The 24,110-nt window shown below is 44.7% G+C and overlaps 1 protein-coding gene across 1 annotated transcript in view; it reads right to left on the bottom strand.

Annotated features, from left to right (window-relative positions):
- Positions 1 to 380: 380 nt before the first annotated feature.
- The window catches only part of gareml (GRB2 associated, regulator of MAPK1-like), a 286,660-nt gene continuing 262,930 nt past the window's right edge, over positions 381 to 24,110 (bottom strand). Inside the window, exon 6 of the mRNA XM_060822069.1 lies at positions 381 to 1,407. Coding sequence (XP_060678052.1) covers positions 381 to 1,407 — 1,027 coding nt within the window. The remainder of the gene's footprint in view (positions 1,408 to 24,110) is intronic.

Below are 24,110 nucleotides of genomic sequence, written 5' to 3'. Positions count from 1 at the left end.
AAGGAGATAACCTTTTGCTGGTATAACCTGAAGACTATTCTACTCCAATAAGGCATCAACAACAATTCAAAAATAATTTAACTCTTTAACTCACATTTATCTCTAAAATAATTCAATCTATTGTGCATTTAAAATTTTCTATAATGGGAAAAGAAATATAGCAATTTTAAAGCGTGCAATGTTATCAACAATGGAAATAACAAGTTGATAACAGTTCTCCTTCATACCAATCTACATTCCTGTTAGTTTCTATGACAAAAGAAGATCTGAGACATGTTAAACATCTGAAGGTGTTTTTTTAAAGAAAACCACACAAATTACCATAAGGTTCAATGAATTAAAGCTAACCCTTAATTGACTTGACTAAAAATAGTATCAGGTTAAATCTTCGGTCTCCATCCTTTAATAAATTGCATGATCTTTTTGACTTGCAACTTTGTCAGCTTAAAATCATCAGATAGGATTTCCTCAGTCAACTGAACAAAAATGTTTCCATCAATCCGCTCACGAACAAAGAATGTTAACACATCTTCTGAAAGGCCTATGAATCGTAGGCATTTGGACACTTCCTCCACAGAAAGAGTAGATAGGTCAGATGGTGGGTACCAGTATAAACCACTATCATTTAATTTGGGCACACTCGGGGTATTAGATGAAGAGACAGAAACTGGTATATCTGTAGTACTTCTTGATGACACTGGAGGAACCTTTATAACTCCTTGTGTGAGATAAACCCTTGTGACTCCACCCTCAGCACCTCTCACAATAGTAGGAGAAAGAGAAGCTGTACTTCTTATGACGATGTTGTTGTCTGAATCACAGGCATTTGGTGGCCGGGATGATGGGACAGGACAAGATATGCTTTCAGTCTGTTTATATAATGAATCCTGTACACAGTTTCTAAATTCCTGCTTGTACCTTAACTCTCCAGAAACGCTGACGGAGCCTGGATCAGGAGAAGTACTACGACTGACTGTAGGATCAAAAGGATCAAATTGCTCTGACGCAGTGGTTGGAGACTTATTATGATCAGAAGATTCCAACCAATTTCTTGCTGATGAACTAGATGAGTAACTAGGATTGGAAAAAGGGTTTAGTGCTCCAAAAGGAGCAAACCGTTTTTGAGAACTTGGAGGTTTCAGTCGAGGACAACTGTAGTAACTTTTGTGAACAGCATCTCCTGATAATTGGGATATAGATCGCCCACTGGTCATGCTTTGAACATTGTCTGAATATGCCCATGGATTTGACCAGGAGGTTTGTACATTCTGGATATTTGTTGAAATATTCCCTGATATTGGACGGTTGGAAGAATCTGTAGCCTTGCAGTCTCCCCATGTGCATGGATAACAGTAAAGTGAATACGAGTCTGGGGATGGTGAACAGCTGCCACTGTGGGTTCCAGAACTGCAAACAGGAGGAAATAAATACAGTATTATAGTCATGGTTGGTAATATGGAGTACTTCTCTGAAATATCATTACCAAACTGAGAGAAGAAACTTCTTCAATGGAACTATCATTCCTAATCACAAAGAAGGAACATGCACACAATCCTGAGTGAGCAATGGTGGCATTAAATTTGGCAGGTAAATTCAACTCAAAATGAGAAGTTGCTGCAACATCCGAGGAGAGAATAAAATTTCTATGCTCTCAAATAAACAGCTTAATTTTGAGCAATTTAACTGGCAAAGTTGTATTCTATTCACAAATCATCTCTTTCTCACCCAACCTGCTGGACAATTTACATTATTGAAGGTGTGCATCACTCATATTATTACTTCTATAGCAAATTCCAGCCTAATAGTTAAAGCACAAACTCATGAAGTGAGAAGTTCTGTAAGATATTAGTTGTGTCAATTAGTGCAATAAACCATTGAGATTGTATTATCTCTTTCAGTCAATAAAACTCACACTGTTTAACAACTTTGCCTCCTTAGTGGATCCCCAATCCTATCTAAATTAAACTGATCTCCATTTCAAGAGTTACCAGGCAGGATCACTTGAAAATTGTCAGATTTTTGATATATCAGCAATTGATGGGAATTCCAGAGATACACGAGGAACTGTTTGACCGTTACACTGAAAGGCCTAGTGGTATTATTGCTAGACTGTTAATCAAAAGACCCAATAATGTTCTGGGAACCTGGGTTCGAACCCCACCAGATTGTGTAATTTGAACTCAGTAAAATCTGGAACTAAGAGTCCAATTATGATTGCGAATCCATTGTCGATTGTTGGAAAAACCCATCTGGTTCACTAATGTCCGTTAGGGAAGGAATCTGCCATCCTTACACGGTCTGGCCTATACGTGACTCCAGACCCACAGAATGTGGTTGACTCTTAACTGCCCTCTAGGCAATTAAGGATGGGCAATAAATGCTGAGCCAGCCAGTGCTGTCCTCATCCCATGAATGAATGAATAAAACAGTTACATTGCTTGATCGCAATATGGGAAGCATTAAAGGGTCATTATTACACTTGCAGTCTGAATGATTTCTCTTTCTTTATATTTGCCAATCAGATCCGAAATGACATGAAAGCCAAATCTCCATTTCACTTTCTTTAAATATGGGACTCATAATATAATACAAGCAAGGTCTAATAATTGGATTAACTCCCCAGTGGCTGACTATAGTAAAGCAATACACTATCTGTGTAGAAAGAAAGAAGTTGGCTTTCTAAACATGACAGAATTTCTGAACTAGAAAAAGCCACCAAATGGTTTGTATTATTAAACATCTGTGCTCTAAGTGGTGGGAAGCAGGCATTACAATTAGCATTGGGTGGGAAATAATCCTCTATACCCTATTAGTGAAAATTCTGATAGTAATTACAAAAGATTAAAATGTCCATAGGCATACAGAGAAATTGCCTGCCATAATAAAGCACTAAAGAAATAATAATTGAACACAACAGGAAACAAGAATTCTGAAAACCCAAGTCATAAGCTTTTCAAAATTGAATTTTCAATATTAAGGAAAACATATTTGTCATTCAGTTGGCCATTCATAATAGTATCAACTGATACAAATGCCCTTTACATTACTCAGTATTAGTGTTTTGCAAATAGGGCTTTAACAATATATTTATTGTAGATTCTCCATGCACATAAACTGGAATAAAAGTGTGTTCTTCAATAGGGTATGGTTCCACAAAAATTCAGAGACATTTCAATTACAAATCCCTTCAAACATTTAAAGGGTCTTCACATTATGGCATATATTATTTTGGTTGGCCTCAGTTACTGTAACACAAAAAAACTGTGAAACCCATACCACTAGCATAGTATCAATGCCAGACGTAACTTATTCAGATCTTCAGCAGTATTAAAATCGACTCCAACTGTTACAATCAGATACATAAACATTGTAGATGGTTCCTTTAAACATCTTGACCTAGATAGGTAGGTCATTAAATATCTTACACCACTGAGTATTCATGTGCACTTCATTGAAAAGATTTACAAGGATGTTGCCAGGGTTGGAGGATTTGAGCTGTAGGGAGAGGCTAAACAGGCTGGGGCTGTTTTCTCTGGAGTGTCAGAGGCTGAGGGGTGACCTTATAGAGATTTATAAAATCATGAAAGGCATAGATAGGATAAATAGATAAAGTCTTTTCCCTGAGGTGAGGGGAGTTCATAACTAGAGGGCGTAGTTTAGGGTGAGAGGGGAAAGATATAAAAGAGACCTAAGGGGCAACTTTTTCACACAGACGGTGGTACGTGCATGGAATGAGCTGCCAGAGGATGTGGTGGAGGCTGGTACATTTAAAGCAACATTTAAGAGGCATTTGGGTGGGGCTATGAATAGAAAGGGTTTGGAGGGATATGGCCCCGGAATACCAACCCTGTCAACCCCGGATAAATGCTCCTTGCTTATTTCTGGATGCTAGTGCCAAAATTGGCAGAGCAGCCTCATAGACTAGTTCGGCAGTAACTTGGCATAATCATACTCAGAGAATCATACTTCACAACAAATGTCCCAGACACCATTCCTGATGCACCACAGACCCACAGAGGTAGCAGTACGGAAACATACAGCCATGAGTTGAGTTAATCTTGGTGTCTCAATACTGTGAACCCCAAAAAGTCTCATGGCATCAGCTCAAACATGGGCAAGGAAACCTCCTGTTTTACTATGAACCACCCAAGCCCTTCTCAGCTAATGAGTCAGAACGCCACAATTTTGAACACTATTACCAAGAGTGGCTTGGCAGCACACTACTAAGCTGGTTGAGTCTAACAGCACCTACACCTCATGAGTATATTACAAAGTATCAGAGTTGATCACCTTTTATATAAAAAACGGGGCAGCACGATGGTTAGTACTACTGACTGACTTGCTAGGCCACTTCAGATGTTCTGAAGCAGACATGACCCATACAAGATTGAGGGGTTGCTGCTAGTAGGACTGGGATTAATATCCTGCACCTCAATTGGCCAGAACTGCTGGGGAGGATTTAAACTAATTTGCTAGTGGGATGGTAACCTAGAAAGGAATCCAGACAGAATAAAACCAAAAGCTGATTAATGAAAGTGAATGTAATGACTAGGTGACCAAAACTGGACAATTAATATTAAAGATATTTGACTTTTAGCGGGGATAGGCATAAATGTAAATGAGGTGGGTGGTGCTGATAATAAAGGGACAGAATTAGTACATTAATAGTAGATAACCTCTGATCAGAACAACAGGATGTAAAATTTGTTTGGTTGAGGTAACTTAGTGAAGGTATAATCATTACACCAACAGTATTGAACAAAGTGATGGAACAGTAAACTGACAAGTCCTCAGGTCCTGATGGATTTCATCCTAGGCTTTTAAAAGAGGTTGTTCATGGGGTAACAGATGTAATGGTGTTAAGTTTCCAAATTTCATAGACTCTGGAAAGGTTCCAAAAACCAGAAGGTAGCAAATACAATTCCTCAATTCCAAAAGGGATGAAAGATAACAAATAAGAAATGTTCGGCCAGTTAGCTAGCCGATGGCAGGTTTGCATAGATATGTATCATATGGAAGGTGGAGGCACTTTGAAAAACTTAAGTAATCAGGAAACATCAACCTGCTTTTGAAAAAGGCAAAATCAAATCTTAGCTGAAAATGTGTTGCTGGAAAGGCACAGCAGGTCAGGCAGCATCCAAGGAACAGGAGATTCGACGTTTTGGGCATAAGTCCTGAAGAAGGGCTTATGCCCAAAACGTCGAATCTCCTGTTCCTTGGATGCTGCCTGACCTGCTGCGCTTTTCCAGCAACACATTTTCAGCTCTGATCTCCAGCATCTGCAGACCTCACTTCCTCCTTGAAAATCAAATCTGAACCAACTTATTGGAGCTCTTTAAAGGAGGTTAAAAGGAAGCCTGTAGATGTACTGTGCTTAATTTAAGAATAGCACACCATTAGTTTTCTTATGACAAGAGAACTAAACATAAAAGTAAGGGTTTTATGGTTCAGTTACACAGGGCATTGCTGAGAACCCATCTCAAATACTGCATGCAGTTTTGGTCTCCTGATTTAAGAAAGGATGCCATTATTCCAAAGGCATTTCAGAGGAGGGGTATTAGATTGATATCTAGAATAAGCAGGTGGTTTTATGAGGAAAGGTTGGATAGACTCTACTTGTTTCATCTAGGGCTTATAAGAATAATGGGTGTCTGGAAATAAAGTACACAAGAACCTGCTGGGAGGCAATGGCCTTGTGGTATTATCACTGGACTATTAATCCAGAAACTCAGCTCATGTTTCTGGGGGTCTGGTTCAAATCCAGGTGGAAGATGGTAGAATTTCAATTCAACAAAGAAACTGGAATTAAGGGTCTAACAGTGACCATGAGTAGGGAAGGAAACTACCACCCTCACCTGGTTGGGCCTACATATGACTCCAGACACACAGCTATGTGGTTGTTGCCCACATTCAGTGAATGAATGAATAACTAAAAATCTAGCACCCAGTTTGGAGGCACCTCAATGCTGTAGGAGCAGGAGTAGACCATTCACCCCAACGACCATTCACCCCAACGAGTCCATCGTTCAATGAGATCGCGCAAGATCTTATAATACACAATTCCCTCTTCCTGACATTTTCCCATAACTCTCTATTCCCTTACTGCTTAAAAATCTATCTCAACCTTGAAATGTTCTTAACTATCCAGCCTCAACAGTTCTGAGAGGAGTCCTTCCTCTTCGCCTCTATCTTAATGTTTGAAGAAAATATTGCTATACCCAGGACAAAATCAGCAATTGCTGGAAAAGCTCAGCAGATCTGGCAACATCCATGAAGAGAAATTAGAGTTAACAGCTCGTCTCCACTGACCCTTCCTCAGAACTGATGGTAGCGAGGAAAATGTTGGTGTATATGCAGAATATAGGGTGGGGGGAGAGGTTAAAGCATAAAGTGGGGATAAAGCCCAAAGAGAGAGAAAAACAGTTGGACAGATAAAGGAGTGGATAACGATCTGTCCAGGAGGGTGAATAATTGTTAATGGAGACTGTTAATGACTATCAATAGGCAATGTGTAATGTCAAACTATGTGATAATGCCTGGTGTAAGAGGTAGGGAACCAGGTCATGGGAGAGTTCAGTCCCCAAAATCATTGAACTCAAAATTGAACCTGGAGAGCTGCAGGGTCCCCAAATGGAAAGTGAGGTGTTGTTCTTCCAGTTTGTGTTGAGCTTCACTGAAACACTGCAGCAAGCGTGAGACAGAAATGTTGGCCAGGGAACATGGTGGGGTGTTAAAGTGGAAGCTTAGGGTCTTTTTTGCAGACAGAACATAGATATCCCTGTCTACACTTCATACCCCCAATGTAGAGGAGACTACATTGTGAGCAGCAAATGCAGTAGGTTAGATTGTGACAAGTGCAGGTAAAGTGCTGCTTCACCTGGAAGGTGTGTTTGGTCCCTTGGATATTGAGGAGGGAGTAGGTAAATGGACAGGTGTTACACCTTCAGTGGCGGCAAGGAAAAGTGCTATTGGTCTGTGGAGGTGTGTTGGGAGTGAAGGAAGAGGAAACGGTGCCAGCAAAAGGTGGACAAGGGAGAGGAGGGGAATTTGTGTGTGATGGTGGCATCTCACTGGAAGTGGCAGAAATGGCGGCTAATGATCTTCTGGACTTGGATGCTGGCAGGGTGGTTGATAAGGACAAGGCCACCCCTATCACTGTTGTGGGAGGAAGAGAGAGAGTGAGGACGGAAGAAGATAGGTCGGACCCCGTTGAGGGTCCTACTGACAATGGTGCTAGGGAACCCTCAGTTGAGGATTCAAAGGTTCCCTTGTTGAAGTTGGCCTCATCAGAACATGTGTGATGCAGACAGTGGAACTGTGAGAATGGAAACGAGTCTTTCGGGAAGCAGGGTGGAGGATTTATATTCCAGGTAGCTGTGGGGGTCAGTGAGTTGATAGTGGATATAGTGGCTAGTTTATCCCCAGAAATGGAAACAGAAATGTCAAGGAAGGGAAGGGAGGAGTCAGAGGTAGACCAGTGAGGGCAGGGTGGAAATTGGAAGCAAAATCGATGACTCATACTTACCCCATGAAAAGACAGGCATAAACTGGGGCCCATGCTGGTACTCATGACCACCCCTCTGACCTGAAGAAAATGAGAGGAGTTGAAAGAAAAGCAGTTGAGGGAGAGGACGAGCTCAGCTAAGGGGAGGAGGGTGGTGGAAGGTGACATTTCAGGCCAGAAGTGGGAGCCCTGCGACCATCCTGGAGGGGATGGATGTGCAAAGGGATTATCTATTGTTAGCCACTAACAGTCTCCTTTAACAGTAATTCATCCTCCCAGTCTAATCCACTTCTTTGTCTATCCCAACTGTTTTTCTCTCTCTTTGGGCTCTATCCACATCTCTCATTTATTCCTTACACTACTGCATTCACCCATCCTATCTTCTGGATAAAAACTGACATTTTCCTCGCTACCATCAGTTCTGAGGAAGGGTCACCAGACCCAAAATGTTAACTCTGATTTCTCTTCACAGATGCTGCCAGAACTGCTCAGCTTTTTCAGCAATTTGTGCTTTTGTTTCTGATTTACAGCATTCATAGTTCTTTTGGTTTTTATTTATATACGAGATCAACATAATGAACCTTCTCTGAATTGTCTCCAATGTCAGCATATCTTTTGTTGGACAAGGGGAGTAAAATTGGTTACAGCATTCTAGGTATGATCTATCGCCTTGTACAGTTTCAGCAAAACATCCCTATTTTTATGTTCTTTGGAATAAAGGCTAACATTCTATTTGCCTTCCCTATTACATACTGAACTTGGACACTAACCTTTTGTGATTCATCTACAAGAACTCCAGATTCCTTTATCGTAGCTTCCTGCTATCTGCCTCTATTTAAATAATATTTAGCTCCTTTATTCTTCTTCCCATACTCTATTCCATCTACCGAGATTTTGCCCATTCACTTACCTTTTATATCTCTCTGTAGACTCTGTGCATCATCATCATTATTTACTTCCCTATCTATTTGTGTACCATCCACAATCCTGGTTATAATATATTCACTTTTTTGATCCAAGTCAATAATAAAGATCATAAATAATTGTGGATCCAGCACTGATCCCTTTGGCGCTCTATTAATTACAGATTACCATCCTAAAAATGCCCCTTTTTTCTTTTGCTAATTAAGCCAATCCTCTATCTATGTTAATATACTACTACAAAATTCTTTTTATTAACTGGCACCTTTGGGACCAGGAATGTACTGTCAGATCAAATATTTTGGTTGATCAAGTGAAAAACACCACTAAGTAATAGAAAATTAAGATTGGAAGCATACACATCACTGTTCACGGTTATAATTTATTTATAGCATAAATCACTTAAATAATAATACAGCTTTACCTTAAATAAAACTTATAGGCAGAGATGCTTCTTACTCATACCTTCAACTCACGAATCAAACATTGTGGAGATTGTGATAATACAGTATGCTTCCAGTATTTCAGGCATATACATTTTGTTGCTTTATCAAGAGCCCCACTTCATGCCGGGGCAAAACAAAGTTTTCTATCATATCTTATGAGGTAGTCTAATGTGCAGCATCTTATCAAACACCTTTTGGAAATCCAAACATATTGCATCTATTTGTTCCTCTTTTGCTATCCTGCTTGATAAGTCCTTACAATTACTTTGACCAGAGAATAAATTAAATTCTTGAAAAAAAGCAAAACTTAACAAAAAAAGTTCAGCATCTAGGAGAATACAAAGATAATTTCAAAAATGATCTCTACATATTAGTAGAAAAATGTGAATATCAACCCTGGAAATCAGAATTCCATAAGATAAGGATTATTGGAATTTTGGAATTACTCAAAAGTCTGACATTTGTATTACAGTCCAAAGAAGATTTAACTTTGAAGAAAACTATTCTGTACTATCTACAAAATGCATTGCAGAAATTCACCATGGCTCCTCAGGCAACTCCTTCCAAATCCAGAACTATTATCATCTATAAGAACAAGAGCATCAGGAACATGGGAACACCACCATGTGCACTCCACTCATCACTCCACCTTGGAAAAAAAATCCTTTAGCATAATGGGGTGCAAATCTTAGAATTCCCACCCTAATAGGATTGTGGGCCTATCTACACAAAATGAACTGCAATGGTTCAAGAAGACAGCTTACCACTATCTTCTTCAGGGTACCTAAGGATCAAAATAATGCTGGTTCATTAAGTGACACCCATTTCCCATGAATGTAGAACAATAAAATTGAGATAGAATCATTGTGATGTACAGACTGAAACAGACCCTTCAGTCTAACTTGTCCATGCTGACCAGATATCCTAAATTAATCTAATCCCATTTGCCAGCACTTGCACTGTATCCCTCTAAATCCTTCCTATTCATATACTCATCCAGAGGCCTTTCAAATATTGTATTTGAAAGCCTCCACCATTTCCTCTGACAGTTCATTCCATACATGCACCACGCTTTGAGTGAAAAAGTTGCCTCGTGGGTCCATTGTAAATCTTTCCCCTCTCACCCTAAACCTCCCGCAACCCAGGGAAAGGCCTTGTTTATTTACCCGATCCAGATTAAGCTATAGAGAAGATCAATCTTATCACAGGAGATCTGCAGAATCCATTCACTTCATAAAGTATAAAAACCCAAAAAACATGTAATAATCCAGAACAGAGAGTAAATGAGACAGTAGATATTAAGAGTCACTCACAATGCTGTGGAGTCAGGAAACCTCACAGGCACAAATAGTGCCCGACAATTAAAAAAAAGCTATATCTGCAAAACAGTAGGTTACTTCCAAAAGATATACAAAATAGGGTGTAGTTATCAGGCAGCAGGGAGTCAAATAACTACTTACAAAGATGTTCATGCAATACAGCAATCTGCAATACAGGAGATACCTAATATATTTCTGGAGGAACTGGTAATCCATCCAATTCATTTTGTCAAGAGGAATTTCTATAAATGGATATCTCATTTATTTTCAGCCTAATACAGGGGCAAATATCAGTATTTTTCAGATTGTACACAACAGGTGAAGAAATATAGGTTATAGTGCAGAACAGTGAAATGACATTGTCCAGGAGCTGTAGGCATCATGTTTAAATGTATGTGACATACAGCCCCACTACACAAGAGATGTCAGAGAATAGAGAATGTATACTTCACAATTTCTGACCTTTGAATCAGAATTTGTCTTGACCTTAACTTAATCAAATGGAAGAAAGAGTTCAACTAGTCATAATCAATGGTGAACAGGTCAATCTGCAGCCAATTATATTGTCTGTTCAGAGATACCAGTCAAGCAACAAAAGGTCAAGAGTAACCAGTTAGGGAATCAGTTTGTGTTAATTTGATTTATTATTGTCATGTACTGAGATACAATGGAAAGTATGGTTTTGCATGCTATCCAGACAAATCATTCCTTACATAGGCAAATCAGTGTAATAGAACAGAATGCAAAATATAGTATTACAGCTACAGAGAATGCTCAAAGATCAACTCTAATATATGAGGCGTCCATTCATAAGTCTGATAACAGCAGGGAAGAAGCTGTACTTGAATCTGTTGGTACATGTTTTCAAACTTTTGTATCTTCTGTCTGATGAAAGTGTTTGGAAGAGAGTATATCTGGGATGAGACAGATGCACCAGAACAGATTGTTGGTGATATTTACTCCTAGGAACCTGAAGCTCTCAACTTTCTCCATCTCAGCACCATTGATACAAGCAGCATGTCCTCCACTCTACTTCCTGACATCGATGACTAGCTCTTTTGTTTTGCTGACACTGAGGGAGAGATTATCGCCTCTAAGCTCTTTATCGCTTTCTTGCACTCTGTCTTGTTGTTTGAGATCCAACTTTCTACTGTGATGATCAGCAAATTTATAAATCAATTTGGCCACACACTCATGACTATGTAATGAGTACAGTAAGGGGCTGAGTATGTAGCCTTGCAGGGCACCAGTGTGAGGAATTATTGGGGAAGAGGTTTTGTTGCCTATCCTTACTAATTACGGTCTGTGGGTTAAGAAGTTGAGGATCCAGTTGCAGAGGGAAGAGCTGAAGCATAGGTCTTGGAGTTTGGAAATGACTTTGGTTGGAATTGTGGTGTTGAAAGTGGAGCTAAATCAATAAATAGGAGTTTAACATTTTCCAGACTTTCTTTAGCATCAGATGTTTCAGATATGTGCGTAGGGCCAGTGAGATGGTGCCTGCCATGGACCTATTGTGATGGTAGGCAAATTGTAGTGGATCAAGACAGTCTGGGAGGCTGGAGTTGCTGTGTGCCATTACTAACTCTCAAAACACTTCATAATGATGGATGCCAGAGCCACTGGGTCACTAAGGCCTATTGCCTGATTTTCCTTCTGCACTGGGATGCCAGTTGTTTTCTTGATAGACAGGCAGGAGGCTGGTGAGATGTTAAGGGGTTAATTTGTGCTGCTGACCTGTAAGCAATTGGTTGTCGGGGGGTGGGGGGTGGAGTCATGTTTCTGTGTCTCAAAGGCAGAATGTAAAAATTTACATAGTCATCTCCTGCAATTCAGAAACAAATTTAAATAACCATCTCCTGCAATTCAGAAACAATTTAAATAACCATCTCCTGCAGTTAAAACAGAATATGAACAATGCAGTTAAGAATCTAACCACACCCTGCAGTTAAGGAATGATCTAATCACATTGTTTCTAGAAATAATCAAATCACTGCATTGTATCTTGAGTGTCATGTGACTGTAGGGGAGTGGCAGGGGTTGTCTTGTGGGTATTACTGATGGCGATGTAAAAGTGAGGACTGTTCCCCTGTTCAGAGAGATCTCTTGACACAGCTCTGCAAGTCCCACAAAGAGTGTTAAGGGTCCCTCCAAACCTGTGCTGTGCCAGGCAGGAAGATCGCTGAGAGTCTCGCACTCCTCAGGGATACGATCGCCTATGTGCAGGACAGAGGGTTGGACATCTGTCTCATCAGCCTGGACCAGGAGAAAACCTTTGACAGGATATCGCACATGTATATGAGAGATGTTCTCTCTAAATGGGCTTTTGGGAGGGAATCTGCAAATGGATCAGACTGCTGTACACCAACATTATCAGTACAGTCTCAATCAATGGGTGGGAATCAGATAGCTTCCCAGTCAGATCTGGAGTCAGGCAGGGCTGCCCTCTCTCTCCTGCCTTGTTTGTGTGCTGCATAGAGCCATTTGCCGAGTCCATCAGGAAGGATGCGAGCCTGAGGGGGGTGACTATTCCGGGCAGCGGGGGCCTGCAGGTTAAGGCCTCCCTGTACATGGATGACGTCGCCGTTTTCTGCTTGGATCCACTGTCCGTGCGCTGAATTGTGCACATGTGACCAGGTCGAACAGGCCTCGGGGACCAAGGTAAACCGAGGCAAGAGTGAGGCCATGCTCTTCGGGAACTGGGCCGACCAATCCTCCATCCCCTTCACCGTCAGGACTGACCACCTGAAGGTGCTGGGTATTTGAGTCGGGGGGGAACTGTGGGGTGCGCCAAGTCTTGGGAGGAGCGTATCAGCAAAGTGAGGCAGAAACTGAGCAGATGGAAGCTACAGTTTCTCTCCATCGCAGGAAAAAACCTGGTCATCAGGTATGAGGCACTGTATGAGGCCTATTTCCAGAACCTGTGCCGCTGCAGTCACCCAGGCCATTTTCCAGTTTATATGGAGATCAAAGACGGACTGGGTCTGAAGGGACTCGATGTATAAAGATCTGGGCAACGGGGGAAAACAAAACACACCCAATGCCACCCTCACCCTGATGGCCATCTTTGTGTGTGGCTGCATCAAGCTGTGCGTGGATCCACGGTACGCAAACACCAAGTGTCACTACGTACTGAGGCTCTACCGTCCCCGGTGTTGCGAAGGATGGGCCTGGCCTCGCTGCCGCGGAACGCTCCGAGTAGTTGAACCATTCCGTACCACCTGTCCTTCGTGGAGAAGTTTATGAAAAAAAACACCTTTGACCACAAGTCCATCAGGAAGTGGTCAGCACGTAGTATCCTTGAGACCCTTCGGGAAAAGGAGAGGGCGTATCATATTGAGCGGTTCCCTGAGCAGACTGTCAAAGTCATTTGGCAGAATGCCTCATCGCTAGAACTTTCCAACAAGCACCAAGACATGGCTTGGCTGGTGGTGAGAAGGGCTCTGCCTGTGAGATCCTTTATACACGGCTGGACTCTCAGCCGCACCGCACGCTGCCCTCGAAGTGGCTGTGGGGGGGGGAACGAGACTGTCACACACCTCCTTCTGGAATGTGCCTATGCAGAAGAAGTCTGGAGAGGAATGCAGTGGTGTTTGTTGAGGTTCGTCCCGAGCAGCGCCGTGACGCGGGACTCCGTGCTCTACGGCCTGTTCCCCGGGACGCACACCGAGATGAACATCAACTGTGCCTGGAGGATCATCAACTCGGTGAAGGACGCTCTCTGGATGGTCCAAAACCTATTGATCTTCCAGCTGGAGGAGTTGACCCTGATTGAGTGTTGCAGACTGGCACATTCCAAGGTCCAGCACTACGTGTTGAGGGATGCACTGAAGCTCGGGGCAGCTGCCGCCAAGGCGCGGTGGGGAAAGACCACCGTGTAACGTCTGCCTGCCTAAGCACAGGGGTGCGACGCAGTAACAGGGCTCTGCTGACCCCCCAGCTAAATATATGGATAGTAATTGTACAGACCTGTATATATGAATGATTACTCTGTATGCCGAGAAATGGAATGTTTACATATGTATGGCATGACCAATGTTTACAGATCATGAAAATATTTTATGAATAAAATATATTTTTGAAATTAAAAAAAAAGTTAAAGGTTCCTCTGAAAGCTTGCACTTGCTCAACAAATTTTGGCTGTTCACAGATGTTGGCATATTGCAGTTGCATCAAATGTGTATGAATCTCAAGGAAAAGAACCTAACACTGGGAGAACACAACAAGCCAGGCAACATCAGGTGGTGGAGAAGTCGATGTTTTGGATGTCACCCTTCTTCAGGTGGTTTTCTTGAAACAGGTGGGAACCTTGCATCAAAGTCAGGAGAGGTTAAAGATGTCTGCAAATACTCTTGCCTGCTGATCTACACAGGATCTGAGTGCATATAGACCATAAGAAGCATAGAAAAAATGAAGGAAATAGTAGTATTGAACAATCTGGTTCAGGGACAATTGGTAGAAAATTTCATTGGGCTTCCGACAGTCAATCAGCAGCTCAACAAGAGGCCAGAATCCACTAGATTATAAACATTGGCAGAAGGGGATTGTTTCATACTGCTAACAGGTGAAAATATGTGACTATGCAGGATTTGCAGAAATATCTTCCAGTCCTTTCTCCTATCAAAACTGAGTAGAGTTCATGTGACCCATGGTACAGGCGGAAATGTGGTACAGTACTTAGTATGCCGCCTCACAGCGCCAGGGACCAAGGTTCAATTTCAACTTTGGGTGACTGTCTTTGTGGAATTTGATATTCTCCCTGTGTTTGGTTTCCTCCAGATGCTCTGGTTCCCCCCCAACAGTCCAGAGATGTGCAGGTTAGGTGGATTGGCCATGCTCCAGAGTCTGCAGTCCTTGTTTTTACCATGCTCAATTGCCTATAGTATTCAGGGATGTACAGGCTGGGTGGGTTAACCATGGAAACTGCAGGGTTACAGTAATAGTGTTGAGCAGTGGGCCTGGCTAGGATGCTCTTCAGAAGGTCAGTGTAGATTCAATGGGCCAAATGGCCTGTCTCCAAGGTGTAGGGATAATATGATCTGAACTCATTAATAGTTCATTCAAATGTTCATTCAATTTGCTGAACAAATAATTACAATAGATTTGAATTTAAAGTCAGATGATGAGACAATATGTTTTAAAAGAAACATTTCAGTTCTTTATTTTCAGGGAATGACCTTCAACACCAGTGACAGGGATAATGCTAAGTAAGAAAGTATTGTCAAGTATCATGACTGAGGAAATGCACATGCTGGGTTCAGCAGGAAAGTAGCCGAAGTGGGTGAATTCAAGCATTCAATCTTACCGGAGAAAGTGAGGACTGCAGATGCTGGAGATCAGAGCTGAAAATGTGTTGCTGGAAAAGCGCAGCAGGTCAGGCAGCATCCAAGGAGCAGGAGAATCAACATTTCAGGCATGAGCCTTTCTTCAGGAATGAGGAGAGTGTGCCAAGCAGGCTAAGATAAAAGGTAGGGAGGAGGAACTGGGGGGAGGGGCGTTCGAAATGCGATAGGTGGAAGGAGGTCAAGGTGAGGGTGATAGGCCGGAGTGGGAGTGGGGGCGGAGAGGTCAGGAAGAAGATTGCAGGTTAGGAAGGCGGTGCTGAGTTCGAGGGTTGGGACTGAGACAAGGTGGGGGGAGGGGAAAATGAGGAAACTGGAGAAATCTGAGTTCATCCCTTGTGGTCGGAGTGTTCCTAGGCTGAAGATGAGGCGTTCTTCCTCCAGCCATCATGTTGCTATGGTCTGGCGACGGAGGAGTCCAAGGACCTGCATGTCCTTGGTGGAGTGGAAGGGAGAGTTGAAGTGTTGAGCCACGGGGTGGTTGGGTTGGTTGGTCCGGGTGTCCTACAGGTGTTCTCTGAAACGTTCCGCAAGTAGGCGGCCCGTCTCCCCAATATAGAGGAGGCCACATCGGGTGCAGCGGATGCGGTAAATGATGTGTGTGGAGGTGCAGGTGAATTTGTGGCGGATATGGAAGGATCCCTTGGGACCTTGGAGGGAAGTAAGGGGGGAGGTGTGGGCGCAAGTTTTGCATTTCTTGCGGTTGCAGGGGAAGGTGCCGGGAGTGGAAGTTGGGTTGGTGGGGGATGTGGACATGATGAGGGAGTCACAGAGGGAGTGGTCTTTTCGGAATGCTGACAGGGGAGGGGAGGGAAATATATCCCTGGTGGTGGGGTCCTTTTGGAGGTGGCGGAAATGACGGCGGATGATACGATGTATATGGAGGTTGGTGGGTGATAGGTGAGAACCAGTGGGGTTCAGTCCTGGTGGCGATTGGAGGGGCGGGGCTCAAGGGCGGAGGAGCGGGAAGTGGAGGAGATGCGGTGGAGAGCACCGTTGACCACATCTGGGGGGATATTGCGGTCTTTGAAGAAGGAGGCCATCTGGGTTGTTCGGTATTTGAACTGGACCTTTTGGGAGCAGATGTGGCGGAGACGAAGGAATTGGGAATATGGGATGGCGTTTTTACAGGGGACAGGGTGGGAGGAGGTGTAGTCGAGATAGCTGTGGGGGTCAGTTGGTTTATAGTAAATGTCCGTGTTGATTTGGTCGCCCGAGATAGAAATGGAGAGGTCCAGGAAGGGGAGGGAGGAGTCTGAGACGGTCCAGGAAAAGGTGGATGGGAGGCGGTGGATGGGAGATCCCCTGAGGTGATGAGGTTATGGATGGTCTGGGAGATGATGGATTGGTGGTGGGAGGTGGGGGTCATGGTCAAGGGGGCAGTAGGCTGAGGTGTCCGCGAGCTGGCGTTTAGCCTCAGCAGTGTAAAAACTACTACCGCGCCTCCCTTGTCTGCCGGTTTGATAGTGAGGTTAGGGTTGGAATGGAGAGAGTGGAGGACTGCACGTTCTGAGGATGAGAGGTTGGAGTGGGTGAGAGGGGTGGAGAGGTTGAGGTGGTTAATGTTGTGGCGGCAGTTGGCTATGAAGAGATCGAGGGCAGGTAAGAGGCCAGCACGGGGTTTCCAGGTGGATGGGGTGTGTTGGAGGTGGGAGAAGGGGTCGTCAGAGGGTGGGCAAGAGTCCTGGCTGAAGAAGTTGGGGCGGAGGCGAAGGCGGCGGAAGAATTGTTCGATATCTCACCGCGTGTTGAACTCGTTAATCCGAGAGTGTAGGGGTATGAAGGTGAGGCCTCTGCCGAGGACTGATCTTTCATCCTCAGAAAGGGGTAGTTCAGGAGGGATGATGAAAATACGACAGGGCTGGGAGCTAGGACCTGGTGTGGGCTGGAGCTGGGAGTGGGGGCGGGATTAGGCATGGGGGCGGGAATCAAGGCGGGGATGGAGATCGGGGCGGGGACGGAGATCGGAGCGGGGCGGAGATCAGAGCGGGGCGGAGATCGCCGTGGGGGCAGAGATCGGCATGGGGGCGGGGTTGGGCGTGCGAATGGAGATTGGCGTGGGGGTGGAGACGCATGCGGCGTGGTCATTGTGCAGGTGAGTAATGTCACTGGGGGTGGAAGTGGCTGCGGCGATGGCAGAAACGGTGTTGTCTCAGCCTGCTCCTGCCCCACCGAACTCATCTCTGCATACCTCGACACGGTCCTGTCCCCCTTAGTCCAAGAACTCCCCACCTACGTTTGGGACACCACCCACGCTCTCCACCTCCTCCATGATTTTCGCTTCCCCGGTCCCCAACGTCTTATCTTAACCATGGACATCCAGTCCCTATACACCTCCATCCCCCATCACAAAGGACTCAAAGCCCTCTGCTTCTTCCTTTCCCGCCGCACCAACCAGTACCCTTCCACTGACACCCTCCTTCGACTGACTGAACTGGTCCTCATTCTGAACAACTTCTCTTTCCAATCCTCCCACTTCCTCCAAACCAAAGGAGTAGCCATGGGCACCCGCATGGACCCCAGCTATGCCTGCCTCTTCGTAGGATATATGGAACAGTCCATCTTCCGCAGCTACACTCCCCACCTTTTCCTCCATTACATCGATGACTGTATCAGCGCTGCCTCGTGCTCTCACAAGGAGGTTGAGCAGTTCATCCACTTTACGAACACCTTCCACCCCGACCTCAAATTTACCTGGACCGTCTCAGACTCCTCCCTCCCCTTCCTAGACCTTTCTATTTCTATCTCGGGCGACCGAATCAACACGGACATTCACTATAAACCAACCGACTCCCACAGCTACCTAGACTACACCTCCTCCCACCCTGCCCCCTGTAAAAACGCCATCCCATATTCCCAATTCCTTCATCTCTGCCGCATCTGCTCCCAGGAGGACCAGTTCCAATACTGAACAACCCAGACGTAGTCGACAATGCTCTCCTCCGCATCTCCTCCACTTCCTTTTCCTCCGCCCTTGAGCGGAGGAAAAGTCTTTCACTGTCCACCCTATCTAATCCTCTGATCATCTTGTATGTCTCTATCAAATCCCCTCTTAGCCTTCTTCTTTCCAATGAGAACAGATCCAAGTCTCTCAGCCTTTCCTCATAAGACCTTCCCTCAAGATCAGGCAACATCCTCGTGAATCTCCTCTGTACCTTTTCCAATGTTTTCACATTCTTCCCAAAATATGGCAACCAGAACTGTACACAATATTCCAAACATGGCCGCACTAATATTCTGTATATTCGCAGCATAATATTGCGGATCCGGAACTCAATCCCTCTACAAATGAAACCTAACACACCGTATGCCTTCTTAACAGCACTATCACCTTGGGTGGCAACTTTCAGAGATCTATGTACATGGACTCCAAGATCCCTCTGCACATCCACACTACCAAGAATCTTTCCATTGACACAGTACTCCCACAGTCTATAAACGTGCAGGTTAGGTGAATTGGCCATGTTAATATTGCCCGTGATGTTAGGTGAAGGGGTAAATATAGGGAAATGGGTCTGGGTGGGTTGCTTTTGGGAGGATTGGTGTGGACTTGTTGGGCCGAAGGGCCTGTTTCCACGCTGTAAGTAATCTAATCTAATCTAATCTACTCCACCTTCCTGTTATTCTTCCCAAAGTGCATCACCTCACATTTAGCTGCATTGAACTCCATTTGCCCCCCTCAGCCCAATCCTGCAGTTTATCTAAGTCCCCCTGCAACCTGTAACATTCTTCTGTCTACTACTCCACCGACTTTAGTGTTGTCTGCAACTTTACTAATCCATTCACCTATGCCTGCATCTAAGTCATTTATAAAAATGACAAACAGCAGTGGTCCCAAAACAGATCCTTGTGGTACACCACAAGTAACCGGACTCCAGGCTGAATATTTTCCATCAACCACCACTCGTTGCCTTCTTTCAGAAAGCCAGTTTCTAATCCAAACTGCTAAATCACCCTCAATTCCATGCCTCTGCATTTTCTCCAACAGCCTACCATGTGGAACCTTATCAAAGGCTTTACTGAAGTCCATGTACACCACGTCAACTGCCCTCCCTTCATCCACATGCTTGGTCACCTTCTCAAAAAACTCAATGAGGTTTGTGAGACACGACCTGCCCATAATGAAACCATGTTGACTATCTGAAATCAAATTGTTGCTTACTAGATGATTATAAATCTCATCTCTTATAATCCTTTCCAAAACCTTTCCTACAACAGAAGTAAGGCTCTCTGGTTGATAATTACCCGGGTCATCTAAGACCATAAGACATAGGAGTGGAAGTAAGGCCATTCGGCCCATCGAGTCCACTCCGCCATTCAATCATGGCTGATGGGCATTTCAACTCCACTTACCAGCATTCTCTCCGTAGCCCTTAATTTCTCGAGACATCAAGAATCTATCAATCTCTGCCTTGAAGACATTTAGTGTCCCGGCCTCCACTGCACTCTGCGGCAATGAATTCCACAGGCCCACCACTCTCTGGCTGAAGAAATGTCTCCGCATTTCTGTTCTGAATTGACCCCCTCTAATTTTAAGGCTGTGCCCATGGGTCCTAGTCTCCTCGCCTAACAGAAAAAATTTCCTAGCGTCCACCCTTTCCAAGCCATGTATTTTCTTGTAACTTTCTATTAAGTCTCCCCTTAATCTTCTAAACTCCAATGAATATAATCCCAGGATCCTCAGCCGTTCCTCGTATGTTAGCAAATAGAATAAAGGAAAACCCTAAACTTTCTAAAGGTATGTGGGGAATAAGAGGATGACTAGGGTAGGAATATTACAAGATGATTAGGGGTTTAGATAGGGTTGACCACGAGAACAGAACCTTTTTCCACGTATGGAGTCAGATATTACGAGGGGGCATAGCTTAAAATTAAGGGGTGGTAGGTATAGGACTGATGTTAGGGGTAGATTCTTTACTCAGCGAGTCGTGAGTTCATGGAATGCCCTACCAGTAACAGTGGTGGACTCTCCCTCTTTATGGGCATTTAAATGGGCATTGGATAGGCATATGGAGGATAGTGGGCTAGTGTAGGTTAGGTGGGCTTGGATCGGTGCAACATCGAGGGCTGAAGGGCCTGTACTGCGCTGTATTTTTCTATTTTCTATGTTCTATGTTCTATGACTCAGTCGGCTGAACAGATAAGCTACTTAGTGTTCTTGTTTTGGAGACTAAGTGTAGAGTGATGGCAGCGCAGTCAGTGGAATGTTCCTCCTGCAGGATGTTTGAGGTAGGGGTGACTACCGATGCTCCTGCAGACTTCACCTGCAGGAAGTGCAGCCAGCTCCAGCTCCTCACAGACCGCGTTAGGGAACTAGAGCTGGAGTTGGATGAACTGAGGATTATTCGAGAGGCTGAGAGGATGTAAGATAGAAGCTACAGGGACATAGTTACGCCAGAGAACAGAGGTAGCTGGGTAACAGTTAGAGGTGGGAAGGGGAGGAAGCAGGCAGTGCAGGGACCCCCTGTGGTCGTTCCTCTCAACAATAAGTATACAGCTTTGGATACTGTTGGGAGGTACGGCCTAGCAGGGGTAAGCTGCAGTGACTGGGTCTCTGGCACGAGGTCCGGTTCTGAGGCTCAGAAGGGAAAGGGGGAGAGGAGGACAGCGCTAGTTAGAGGAGACTCTATAGTTAGAGGGACAGACAGGCGGTTCTGTGGACATGGGCAAGACTCTCGGATGGTTTGTTGCCTCCTGGGTGCCAGGGTCCGAGACGTCCCAGACCATGTCTTCAGAATCCTTAACAGGGAGGGTGTGCAGCCAGAAGTTGTGGTGCATATTGGCACCAACGACATAGGTAGGAAGAGGGGTGGGGGGGTCATTCAGGAGCTCAGGGAGTTAGGCTGGAAGCTAAAAGCTAGGCCAGACAGAGTCGTCATCTCTGGGTTGTTGCCGGTGCCATGTGACAGTGAGGCAAGGAATAGGGAGAGAGTGCAGTTGAACACGTGGCTGCAAGGATGGTGTAGGAGGGAGGGCTTCAGGTATTTGGACAATTGGACTGCATTCTGGGGAATGTGGGACCTGTACAAGCAGGATGGGTTGCACCTGAACCAGAAGGGCACCAATATCCTGGGAAGTAGGTTTGCTAGCATTCTTCAGGGAGGTTTAAACTAATTTGGCAGGGGGGTGGGATCCGGACTTGTAGTCCAGCAAGTAAGGATGTCCAAGAATGTAGGGAGGCTGTAGAGAAGGTAGCACTGACAGGGAATACTTGCAGACACAGAGATGGGTTCAAGTGTGTATACTTCAACGCAAGGAGTATCAGAAATAAGGTGGGTGAACTTAAGGCGTGGATCGGTACTTGGGACTATGATGTTGTGGCCATCACGGAAACGTGGATAGAAGAGGGACAGGAATGGTTGTTGGAGGTTCCTGGTTACAGATGTTTCAGTAAGATTAGGGAGGGTGGTAAAAAAGGAGGGAGTGTGGCGTTGCTAATTAGAAATGGTATAACGGCTGTAGAAAGGCAGTTCGAGGGGGATCTGCCTTTGGAGGTAGTATGGACTGAAGTCAGAAATAGGAAAGGTGCAGTCACCTTGTTGGGTGTTTACTATAGGCCCCCCAATAGCAGCAGGGATGTGGAGAAACAGATTGGGAAACAGATTTTGGAAAGGTGCAGAAGCCACAGGGTAGTAGTCATGGGCGACTTCAACTTCCCAAATATTGATTGGAAGCTCTTTAGATCAAGTAGATTGGATAGGGCGGTGTTTGTGCAGTGTGTCCAGAAAGCTTTTCTAACTCAGTATGTAGAGTGTCTGACCAGAGGGGAGGCCATATTGGATTTAGTACTTGGTAACGAACCAGGGACAAGTGATGGGCTTGTTAGTGGGTGAGTATTTTGGTGATGGTGCGATCAAGGACAGTAGTGGGAGACTGTGTATTGAGTCGGAAGAGATAGGAGAGGTCTTGAATGAGTACTTTTCTTCAGTATTGACAAATAAGAGGGACCGTATTGTTGAAGAGGAGAGTATGAAACGGACTGGTAAGCTAGAGGAGATACTTGTTAGGAAGGAAGATGTGTTGGGCATTTTGAAAAACTTGAGGATAGACAAGTCCCCCGGGCTTGACGGGATATATCCTAGAATTATGTGGGAAGCAAGAGAGGAAATTGCAGAGTCGTTGGCAATGATATTTTTGTCTTCACTGCCACCGGGGGTGGTACAAGGGGATGGGAGAGTGGCGAATGTGCCCCTGTTCAAAAAAGGGAATAGGGATAACCCCGGGAATTACAGGCCAGTTAGTCTTACTTCGGTGGTAGGCAAAGTAATGGAAAGGGTACTGAGGGATAGGATTTATGAGTATCTGGAAAGACACAGCTTGATTAGGGACAGCCAGCACGGATTTGTGAAGGGTAGGTCTTGCCTTACAAGTCTTATTGAATTCTTTGAGGAGGTGACCAAGCATGTGGATGAGGGTAGAGCAGTGGATGTAGTGTACATGGATTTTAGTAAGGCATTTGATAAGGTTCCCCATGGTAGGCTTATGCGGAAAGTCAGGAGGCATGGGATAGTGGGAGATTTGGCCAGTTGTATAGAGAACTGGCTAACTGGTTGAAGTCAGAGAGTGGTGGTAGATGGTAAATATTCAGCCTGGAGACCAGTTACAAGTGGAGTTCCGCAGGGATCAGTTCTGGGTCCTCTGCTGTTTGTAATTTTTATTAATGACTTGGATGAGGGAGTCGAAGGGTGGGTCACTAAATTTGCAGGAGATACGAAGATTGATGGAGTTGTGGATAGTGAGGAGGGCTGTTGTCGGCTGCAAAGGGACTTAGATATGATGCAGAGCTGGGCTGAGGAGTGGCAGATGGAGTTCAACCCTGTCAAGTGTGAGGTTGTCCATTTTGGAAGGACAAATAAGAATACGGAATACAGGGTTAATGGTAGGGTTCTCAGTAAGGTGGAGGAGCAGAGGGATCTTGGGGTCTATGTTCATAGCTCTTTGAAAGTTGCCACTCAGTTGTACAGAGCTTGTAAGAAGGCCTATGGTGTATTAGCATTCATTAGCAGAGGGATTGAATTCAAGAGTCATGAGGTGATGTTGCAGCTGTACAGGACCTTGGTAAGGCCACATTTGGAGTACTGTGTGCAGTTCTGGTCGCCTCACTTTAGGAAAGATGTGGAAGCTTTGGAGACGGTGCAGAGGAGATTTACCAGGATGTTGCCTGGAATGGAGAATAGGTCGTACGAGGATAGGTTGAGAGTGCTAGGCCTTTTCTCATTGGAACAGCGAAGGATGAGGGGTGACTTGATAGAGGTTTATAAGATGATCAGAGGAATAGATAGAGTAGACAGTCAGAAACTTTTTCCCCGGGTACAACAGAGTGTTACAAGGGGACATAAATTTAAGGTGAAGGGTGCAAGGTATAGGGGGGATGTCAGGGGTGGGTTCTTTACCCAGAGAATGGTGGGGGCATGGAATGCGCTGCCTGTGGGTGTGGCACAGTCAGAGTCATTGGTGGCCTTTAAGCGGAAATTGGATAGGTACATGGATAGGTGCTTAAGCTCGGACAAATGTTCGGCACAACATCGTGGGCCGAAGGGCCTGTTCTGTGCTGTATTGTTCTATGTTCTATGTTCTATGT

The sequence above is a fragment of the Hemiscyllium ocellatum genome, chromosome 3, assembly GCF_020745735.1.
Source record: "Hemiscyllium ocellatum isolate sHemOce1 chromosome 3, sHemOce1.pat.X.cur, whole genome shotgun sequence".
NCBI classification, from domain to species: Eukaryota; Metazoa; Chordata; class Chondrichthyes; order Orectolobiformes; family Hemiscylliidae; genus Hemiscyllium; species Hemiscyllium ocellatum.
This window is presented reverse-complemented; position numbering and strand designations above follow the sequence as displayed.